Source organism: Galeopterus variegatus, unplaced genomic scaffold, assembly GCF_000696425.1.
Source record: "Galeopterus variegatus unplaced genomic scaffold, G_variegatus-3.0.2 Scaffold2508, whole genome shotgun sequence".
Lineage (NCBI taxonomy): Eukaryota > Metazoa > Chordata > Mammalia > Dermoptera > Cynocephalidae > Galeopterus > Galeopterus variegatus.
In genome coordinates, this window is record NW_007728619.1 from 191954 (window position 1) to 203245 (window position 11292).

Genomic DNA, 11292 nt, shown 5'->3' on the forward strand with positions numbered 1-11292 from the left:
TAAATTACACCATGTGTACTTAGTACTACACAGGAAACAATTGGAACGAATGATGAAAAAAATAATAATAATGGGGATGAGGGTGCCCAAGTGTCGGGAGTAAAGACCTCTCTGAGAAGGTCTTACTAGCTACTACCTAATGAATGAAAAGAAGAGGTGTGGGGGGTGGGGACTGAGCAAAGACCTGAGGCACAAAGAGCTTAGGGTTTTAGAAGGACAAAAGAAGGTGCCTGTGAGAGGAAGGGAATGTGTGATGTGGTAAGAGGAAAAGGTAGACTGGATCAGGCAGTTCCCTATGAGCCATGACAGGCAGATTCAATTTTGTTCCAAGTACACTGGAAGCCATGATCTTTTTAAAAATAGTGCTCAGGCTACTGAATGAGGGGTGACCTGGAGGAGAGGCAAGAAAGAACCAAGAACTCAGTTATAAGACTATGACCTGGGCTATGAGAGAGATGTTAGGAATTTGGCTACTGAGGAAGTTCAGAGAAGGAGGGAACTAAATTGATTCAAAATACGTTTTGTAAGTAGATCCAAGCTTGTCTGTTTTTACTTCCAACAAATAAGAACTAAAGAAAAGTTTTCTCTAAATGAAACACTTTGTTGAAGTGAGCGAGCGTTAAGTTTCATTTGGAATATTCCTCATTCGCACGTTTTATTAGGTTACAAAAATACTCCCACAAATAATCAATTATACAATCAGAGCAAAAAGAGGTTGATCCTGGTCCACAGCGTTAAGTAAAATTTTTTAAAAGTTACATTTACCTACATTTACCCTACTGAAGTCTGGGCTGGAATCAGTATATGATAAAAATTGTGCAAAACTTTTCAAAGAAATAATTCCAGGAATCACAGAAGCATGGTGAGCCATGTTACATATCACCTAAAAGTAAACCGGACCAACAGTCTATTTACTAATTATTAAGGTACAGACGGTTGTTTACAAATGCACAATTATTACATTTTCTGACTTTTCTGGATGCCTTCAGGTAATGATTCTAATGGCAGAGGTATATGATTTCCATTACCTTGAATAATGGCTCCCTACTTTCACAGGCCATTTCAAGATGTGTGTATAATTTTGTTAATGGATGATTAATAAAGCTAATATCTCAATTCATGAATTTATAGACATTCGAAAACAATTAAATATCAAAAAACAGTAATGTCTGACATGTAAGATATGTTACATACACGTTTCCAGTCAAAACAAACAAAAGCCAGTGAAGGCTTGCCCGTGAAGGCAGAGTTTACTTAACATTCTCTACGTGACTGACAATAAAATTGCTGTAGACAATGAGCATTAGAAACATCATGGAAACCTCTGAAGACACTGCCCATTTCAATAAATATTCATTCTTATTACTTTGCTCTTCATGCCACGGTATAACATGGTTCAGTTTCCAGCAAAGAAAGAAATGGTTTCTTTGGCTTTTTAAGCCTGTGACATGTTACACGTCCTTTCCAACTCATATTTTAAGTATGACGCATTAATTGAAGCACAGTATGCCATATAATGAAGCTCCCTTTTAATGATTATGATTGTTATGGTTATAATTATTATTTTTATTTCAGTCTCTTGAGGAAGAGCCAGTTTCAAGTTAGGCTTACGTTTCCAGAGCCATCATCCAGAGAATAACAACATAACTATTCACCAGAAACCCCTGGAAAATCTTCCTCCTTTCCTTTATCTAAACATAAATGAAACAGCAAGTGAAAGTACTGCTTAGTATGGAAGGCACTGTGCAAATGACCCCCTTGCCCCCGCAGGAGTAAACTCCAGACCACCTTCCTACCACCATGTAAATGTGGCCCCACTCCAGGGTTTTTTATTACTTGCTGAGGTCCTCAATCTTCCAAAGAAAGAAAAGTGTTGGCTTAACAGAGTTAAAAGACAACCTACAGAGTGGGAGAAAATATTTGCAAACTATACATCCCACGGGGGATTAATATCCAGAATATACGAGGAATTCAAAGGACTTCACAGTAAAAAACAAAGAATACAATTTAAAAAATTGGTGAAAGAGCTGAATAGACATTTTTCACAGGAAGACATACAAATGGCCAACAGGTGCTAAAAAAAATGTTCAACATCACTAATCATCAGGGAAATGCAAACTAAAACCACACTGAGACATCATGTCACCCAAGATAGATTGGCTATTATCAAAAAGACAGGGAATAACAAATGCTGGCAACGTTATGGAGAGAGGGAACTACACTGCTGATGGGACCGTAAATTAGTGCTGCCACTATGGAAAATGGTATGGAGGTTTCTCAAACAACTACAGAAAGATCTACTATATGATCCAGCAACCCCACTTCTAGGTATATACCCAAGGAATGGAAATCATCATGATGAAGGGATATCTGCACTCCCATGTTCATCACAGTTCTGTTTACAGTAGCCAAGATATGGAACCAACCTTAAGCGTCCATAGATGGATGGTTGAACAAGGAAAATGTGGTATATACACACTATATACTACTCAGCCATAAAAAAGAATGAAATTCTCCCATTCTCAGCAACATGGATGAGCTTGGAGAAAATTATGTTAAGTGAAATAAGCCCGGCACAAAAAGAGAAAGGAAAAAATTGGAAGTTTATTTAGTTTTTCTCTTCTTCCCTGCCCCAAAGTTTAGAATGTTATTCATAAAGACTTGCTTTCCTCACATAATTTTTTAAATAGCTTTCTTTTTTAGTTATAAAATCAGTGTATTCTCGTTACAAAACAAAAATCAGAAAATATATAAAGGTGTCATAAAGCAAAATAAAATACATCTATAGTTTCCTAATTCAAAAAATAAGCTGTAGTATATTACGGTGGTTCCTTCTAGTCTTTGCCAATGTTCATGTATTTCTTTTCACGATGCTATAAGAAAAAAGAACCAATATGAGGGTACTTCAAAAAGTTCATGGAAAGATTTGTATTATCTTTTAATTTTATCTTTCCACAAACTTTTTAAGTACCCTCGTATATGTGCATATAAACCCAAAACTCTCACCACGTTTAACCAAATTCAGACACTATATTTGGAAAGGTAACCAACATTTAGGGCACTGAATTCTGCATGCAAATCACTAATAAATTCAATAATGCTCATCCTAGCTTCTACCCACTAGCATTAGCTAACTAGTATAGGCTCAGAGAAACAGCTTCCTAGTTCAGAAAAGACTTTGTTTTATGTATCGGTCTTTCCATATTGGGAAGAATTAAGTAGTAGTTCACTTTCTAATTCTTATCAAAAAGTGTGTAAAATATGATTTATGGAATTGAGAGGGAACTCTACAACTAACATCAAATCTGATCTTCTTAAATTTTTCTTCCAAGTGAAAGAAGAGTTTTAAGATTCACTAATTATTTCTCTGTCAGAATCAACACCCACCAGATTTGTCACAAATACTTTTTAAGGTATTTTCATCAGGGATCAGGAAAATTTTTTTCTGTTAAGAATAAGATAGCAAATATTTTTGGCTTTGTAGACATACAGCCTCTGCCCAACTACTCAGCTCTGCTCAACTCTGCCACTGGAGCACAAAGGCAGCCATTCACATTGCATAAACAAATGGACATGGCTATGTTTCAATAAAACTTTATTCACAAAAACTTTTATAAATAAAAGGCTTTTCTGGAGTATGCCACTAAACTATACACTTAAAAACTTAATATAGGGCCGACCCTGTGGCTCACTCAGGAGAGTGCAGCAAGCGCCGAGGCCGCGGGTTCGGATCCTATATAGGGATGGCCAGTTGCAATCCCCTTACCAGTCACAAAAAAAAAAAAAAAAAAAAAAAAAAAATTAATATAGTACATTTTACATTACGTATATTTTACCACAACTTAAAAAGAAACAAAAATAAATTTTGCCTACAAGGTGTTTTTCCCAACTCCTAGACTACAAAATCCTTTCTGCTTGCAATATCCTGTGATTAAATGGGTTTTCTGAAACTAAAAACCTTAAAACTTGATGCATAAATACTTGCAGAAATAAAATTGCTCCTATACAAGCCTTTTTTTTTAATATTCTGGAACCTTAAAAAGTGTTTTTAACTCTAATCTTATAAGGAAACTGACGACAGTGGTGTTGGTTTCCCTCCATCTTATAACCTGGATTAGAGTGCAAATGTTTAGGCTTGTATTAGTATGCAGCAGCAAGCAGGCTGACTGTTCTGGGGGAAACATCTTGAGTAACTAAAAGAGCACAATCATAGCCTACCTTACTAAGCAATCTACTCTTTTTATTAAAAAAAAAGTTATAAATAAAAAGAAATACAATAGGAAAGATGTCATCTGAGTATGATCAAAGATCTGATTTTGGGCCAGCCCGGTGGCGCACTGCTACAGTGCGCCGCTTGGGAAGCGCGGCGGCGCNGTTATAAATAAAAAGAAATACAATAGGAAAGATGTCATCTGAGTATGATCAAAGATCTGACTTTGGGCCAGCCCGGTGGCGCACTGCTACAGTGCGCCGCTTGGGAAGCGCGGCGGCGCTCCCGCCGAGGGTTCGGATCCCACATACAGACCGGCCACTCACTGTCTGAGCGAGGTGTGGGAGCAACACCGAGGGTTGCGATCCCGTTGCCGGTCCGGTCCGGTACAGGCGCGACACTGAGGGTTGCCATCCATTGCCGGTCACGAAAAAAGACAAAAAAAGGAAAAAAAAAAAAAAAGATCTGATTTTGCAATGATTATTTATGTATCTCAAATATCCAAGGCACTACATAACTGTTTACACCAGTTTTATTTCTAGTTATATTTATTCAAAACCTGCACTTAATAGTTACTTGATGGGATTTTTTCCTTCTTTGCATTCGTAGTCGCTTTTGATAAAATATATTATTGCTTAACCACATTTTGCTTAATGTTGAATCTACGCACACATACTCAGGCTGAAAATAAACGCTCTTCCATGAGTTAGATTTTGGGAGATTTTGTATGTTTTGTTTTGCTTTTCAGTTTCAATTGTAACCACAGGAAGACAACTAGATTCTTTTTCAGTGTGGTCAGGGCTAGCTTTTGCACTTCTACATCATGATTAATTTGTTATTCATCTGGTACCTTCCCATTAAACTTTGTCTTTAGCTTGTGAACTTTTCTTTCAGCTTCCAACAAAGGATTTCATTGCTTTGGGAACTGAGGCGTGTCTAAGTTTCTACCTGGGAGCAAAAGTGATGCAAGCGTTTCTGGTGAGACCAATCCTTGGTTTAGGGTGGGGAGGAACCACATAACAGGCCATCTGTAGACTCCTGCGGAAAGAGACGCTGCTGAAGGGCTTTTCTTAGACATCATACACAAGCCGCTGAGGGGACAGAAGCAGCGGCTCTCCTGGATTTGTTCACCAGGGAAATCAGACACAATGACTTGGCTCTTTCCCAGAACCACAGGGGCTCTGGCCATTTTAATGGTAAGTCCTGTATTTTCTAATAATCACAAACTTTCTCTGTTTTCTTCCTTGTTACTGAATATTATATTTAATTGCTAAATCCCTATTATAAATTCAAAGGGTAGAATGGAAATAAACATTGAAAAATGAGATGGTAAAGATTACCAATTTCCTCCTTTTTTTTAATGTTGTATTTTACATAGAAAAATAAATCAGAAAGAAATAAATCCTAAAGTAACCATTTAGCATTTCTTTAGTTAGCGAATTTAGTAACCCTAATCCCAGATTGTTTTTCACATCGTCTTTATTTTCTTCAAAGTTATGCTTTTATTCATTTTTCTAACACTAAAAATGCATAAAAGAGAGCCACTTCTATTTTCCAAGATTACATGTCTCTTAAGCATACAGCTAAGATCTCTACGTGCCTGGTCTTGATACCTAACATGTTTTTAAAATAGTCAAAGACCGTTGAATTAAATCAAAGCAGTGTTTGACTTTGGAGAAGTTGGAGGATTATTAAGAAAACAGTATTCATCTTTAGCCATTATGTGCAGAAAAAAATATATATATCCAGTATTGGGGGGAAAAAAGACATACAGTATTTTATAAGCCATTTTTTCAGGAGAGTGATACTTCTGTTGATTGGGAAAGTTTTATACAGTATTACCTAAAAGAGAAGTCAAATCTGAAGAGCAAAGCACTGGCCTGGAGGTTACTGACTAGTTTATTCTTTAACTTTGTCGTTATTGTGAACAAAAACTATGTCACAATATTACCAGTTACATGAAGATAAAAATTAAAGCTGTCTAATGTTAGATTAGGCTTCCTTGTGAGCTAGAATCTCCTAGCCTTCCATCTCAAGACAATGTTCAAACAGAAAATGAGTATCATCCGGTCCTAAGATTATGTTTCTGTTATGATAATGTAACTAACTGTTTTGGTTATTTAATGAATTTATTTGAAATAAAAATTTTGTAAAGTGAAATATGATAGCTGTATGACTTTCTGATCTTTCCAGATGGAAAATTTCTGGGCTAAACTGCAGGTAGACTGAAAACCCCTATGTCCAAGCCAATAGCCAAGCTTAGAAGACTAGGGGATGCACAGCAAGTGGTATCAGAATAGTGTTGCCATGAGGACATAGAATTGGACCACAGCAAGCTTTGGGGAGCTCTTTTCCCGCTTTGACTTACAGACCAGTCTCAATTATCCCTCTGATTTTAAAGTGACTGTAGTATTCTTATACTGAGGGCTATTTTTTCATCTCTGTATCCTTACTGCCTACTATAATATCTGTCTTACAGTGGACACCCAACTGTTTGAAAAATAAATAGATGAGTGGTTGGATGAAGCATCTCTAAACTATAAAACCCCCACACAGCCCCTGTAATGCTAGTTATGAAGGAAACTATGACATATCAGACATTTCACTCCACTCAAGGAAATTTTACACACACACAACTATTTAAACAATATAATTTCATACATAATTGTTAAACTAAGTGGTCTAGGCCTCTTCTGTCCAATGTGGTAGCCACTAGCCACATATGGCTATTACCACTTGAAATGTGACTGGCTGAATTGAGATGTGCTAAGTGTAAAATATGCATATTTTGAAGTCTTAGTATCAACAAAAGAAAGAAAATATGTCATTAATAATTTTTATGTTAAGCACATGTTGAAATGATAGTATTTTAGATATGTTAGATTAAATTAAATATATCATTAAAATTAATTTTAACTTTTTTCAACTTTTTTAATGTTACTAATGGAAAATTTTAAATTATATATGTGGCTCCCATTTGTGGTTTTTACTGTATTTCTGTTGGACAGTGCTGGTCTACTATTAATGCTATTAGTGGAAGGCAGTATCAGTCAGGAAGGAGTAAGGGAGGCAAACAGGCTTCATGGATTTTGTGAGACTTGAGCTGCTTTTTATTAAGAATGGATGGGCCAAAGGAGGATATCAGACCAGCATAAGCACCAGCAGGCACAGTCATGGCATTTCCTTAGGGGCAAATGATACACCAGTTTGATCGGAATGATTGTTTACATTGGAGACACTCAACATGAGTTGGAAAGGCAGGTGAGGGTCAGATTGCAAAGTGCATTCTGTGAAGGCTCATGTAATCCCTTTAGAAATGGGATGCCACTATTTGAAATAGTGTGGTTATTCAGGGAAAGCAATGTTTTTAAAAGCATTGTCAAGTGGGAATGCACATCTTTTGTTGTTGAAGGGTGGGGTCTGAAAGTTGGAAAACGTGTTTGGAGGTTTTGAAATAATTCCATCACCCAATGACCATACAAGGCCTGCCTAGAGAGGTGAGACATAATGGCAAAATCATGGGTTTGAGTCCATAGTTGTACCACTGACTCACTCCAGGACTTGCTTTCTCAATTGTCAAATAGAAATAGTCATACCCCACCCTCCACCTAATTAAAATGGCCATAGTGAGAATAAAGCAGCAACGTGTGTGAAAAAAAAAGTGCCTTGAGAAATTTAAAGTGCTTTGTAATACTCTAAATTTTATCATTTGTAATATTTTGGTAGTAACAATGATCCTTGATAACTTCTTAATATTGCGCCCTCCTATCTTAAATAACCACCAACACCAATTCTTTAAAAATTGACAGATCTTTCATGTACAACATGATGTCTTAAAGTACATATATACATTGCAAAATGGTTAAATCTAGCTAATAAGAACCTACATTTTTCTTGAGCTAAAGAGCACAGCAAAAACTGTTGTGAAGGCTAATTTTAGGCTAAATGGCCCAAATTTTTAACAAAAGGAAAATCTTTGAGTTATCCTTTTTTCTCTTGATTGATCCAGTTTCCAGTGTTAATAAGTATAGAAAAGTAAATTTCCTAGCGAACCTTTCCAAAAATTAACATTCTAAAATGAGAATAACCTTGCCAAGTGATTCTGCCCAGCCCTGCCTGACTTGGGCAGAAGTTAGGAAAGATGTAATTACTTCTACCAATTAGCATTCCCACTTGCTTAATACCTAAAACCGGTTTTCACCTGAAGCTGAAACACTCAGTACCCATAAGATTTCCCATAAATCTGTTAGCCTTTGGCTCTTCCTTTCCAGTTAAGAGTCAATATGATAGCCTAAGGTGAGGGCTTGCTTTGAGAAGTTCATCACGAGAAAATTATATAGACAATTGGTTACTAACCATAATCATACAATGAATGATTGAATCAGTCTAACACACATTTTTCCTGCAGGGCCCTGTACGGCTGGCCAGGCTGTTCACTGCACAACTTCAGGACATGCATTCATGTAAACTACAGTGTAAACAATGCCCCCTAGACTTGTGCAAGGAGCAAACTACACAATCGTACAGTGGAATACTGTTTCTTTTCTCTTTCTGATGCCCAAGAAAGAGAAAGTTTTTATGTTCTTTGACAGTGAATAATAATAATAGAAGATCATTTTATATCAGTCAAAGTGGCTCTTTTATACCTATTTTTAAAGTTTGGTGACAGAAGTGACTACTTTTTATTAAGTGTTAGTACAATAAAATTAGCTTACTGTGCGCTAGGGCTCATCTATGCGCTTTATGCCTATTTATTAATTTAATCCTCACAGTAAATCTATAAGATAAGCAAAATTATTTTCCCTACTTTACAGATGAGGAAACAGAATGAATAAGCAATGTTCCCAAGTTATGTGCTGGTACATAGTTGGGACTGGGATTTAAATTTAGGGATTCAGAATCCAGTGTCCAACTTTATATACTACACTTGCCTGCATTCTACACAGCATTTGAAATGAAAATTTAAGAATATTCAAGGGTATTTGTATTTCTTAGCATTTCTATTAAAATACAAGGTTTAACTCTATACTGTTTATTCTAAAAATCAGTTATTGAAAACTGTCCCAAATTAAATAATAATGCCCAAGTAATTAGACATATATTATTTTTCTTCCATTAAGGAATTTGCCTTGATAAATACAAAGTTTATTACAATGTTGGGGGCTTTTTTTAAGTTCAAAATTCAATATCTAGAGAAAACCATGGGATATTATGAAAGATAAATCACTCATTTTTTCTGAATTGTATAGATGTAATTTATTCTTCAAACATATATTGAATGACCTCTGTGATCTGACACTTACCAATTATAAGAACAATATCACCAACGTGTATATATTTCATGACATTTTCCCTCCCAATATTAATAAAGACAAAACCATTTTAAAATTCATCATGATTTATTTAAATTACCTAATTCATTCTACAAATTTCCCAGAGCACAATGGGCGTGACCCACTCTCATCCCATTCTAAAGATGAGAAGGGTGGCTGTGCCTGTGCCCACTGGGACAAGCTCTCTGTGTCCAATCCACAGTCTAATGCTCTGTCCCTTCCCACATGAGAGTTTAAGGTAACACTTAACAAAATCTTGGCTAAATTAAGTAAAATAGCAGGTGTTATTACGAATGGTTTTTAAAAATCTAACAACCCATATCCTCAAGTTATAATTATTGTGTATCTATTATATTCAGTAAAAGTACCCTTAATGATACAACTATGTACATTTTTATTAACAAATAGGGCAAGCTGGAAAAAAAAATAGGGCAAGTTCAATGTCAGATTACTTGATTTCACATGCTTTCTGTTAATTTAATTATGATTATTTTTAATAAAATATTTATAATTCCTGTTTATACCAAGGCATTTAGGCTATATCAATGCATTAAAAATTATAATCAAAATTTTAAAAATAGGTAAATGCAAATTAAAACCACATTGAGATACCACCTCACTCCAGTTAGACTGGCTATGATCAAAAAGACGGTGAATAACAAATGCTGGCGAGGGTGTGGAGAGAAGGGAACATTACTGCACTGTTGGTGGGACTGTAAATTAGTACAACCACTATAGAAAACAGTATGGAGGTTTCTCAAACTACAGATAGATCTTCCACACGATCCAGCAATCCCTCTTCTGGGTATATACCCAGAGGAATGGAAATCATCATGTTGAAGAGATACCTGCAGTCCCATGTTCATCGCAGCTCTGTTTACAATAGCCAAGATATGGCACCAACCTAAATGTCCATCAATGGATGATTGGATAAGGAAACTGTGGTATATACACACTATGGAATACTACTCTGCCATAAAAAAGAATGAACTACTCCCATTTGCAACAACACGGATGAACCTGGAGAAACTTACATTGAGTGAAATAAGCAAAGTACAGAGAGATAAATACCACATGTGCTCACTCATATGTGGGAGTTAAGAGAGAAAGAAGGAAGGAAAGAAAGACCACAGTGGTGCCGTGGTCTTACAGAGGGAGGGAACATTCCTAGGGCTACAAAATGGAGTTGGGGCAGAGAGGGGAGGGAGAAGGAAGCTGGGGGATAACTGGGTGAGAACAAGGGGTACAAAAGTAATTTCTGGTGATAGGTATGCCCCCAGTATGAATCTGGCCCTCACATCATCGGCAGGAGGGGTGACAATTAGCTTTGTATCTCATGAATATTCTTAATAAATTAAAAAATAAAGACACATCCTTTACATAACAACAACAACAAAAATAGTAATAATTTAAAAACAACCAGGAAACAAGAAGAAGGAAGAAAAGTACAAAAATTTTCAAGATAATGGACATTTTTTCCACATTGGCATTTCCAACTCGGGCCATCAAAAAAGATAAAATGGTTGATTCAAACAGTCAGAAAACTATTTAAATATTTATTAGCTTGATTTAGCCATTCTACAAAGTATACATATTTTCAAACATGTTTTATATGATAAATATATGTGTTTTACTTATCTATTAAATAAATAAATAAAATTGTTTAAAGAATATTCAAAATAATTATATTAGCAAACTAATCAAAATGGGCAGCCATTACATAAGTATTAAAATAACTATAGTTTTTTT

At 35.8% G+C, this 11292-nt stretch overlaps 1 protein-coding gene across 1 annotated transcript in view; it reads left to right on the plus strand.

The window, feature by feature from the left end:
• The first annotated feature begins 5358 nt into the window (after positions 1 to 5358).
• The window catches only part of DSG3 (desmoglein 3), a 31339-nt gene continuing 25405 nt past the window's right edge, over positions 5359 to 11292 (plus strand). Inside the window, exon 1 of the mRNA XM_008582054.1 lies at positions 5359 to 5406. Coding sequence (XP_008580276.1) covers positions 5359 to 5406 — 48 coding nt within the window. The remainder of the gene's footprint in view (positions 5407 to 11292) is intronic.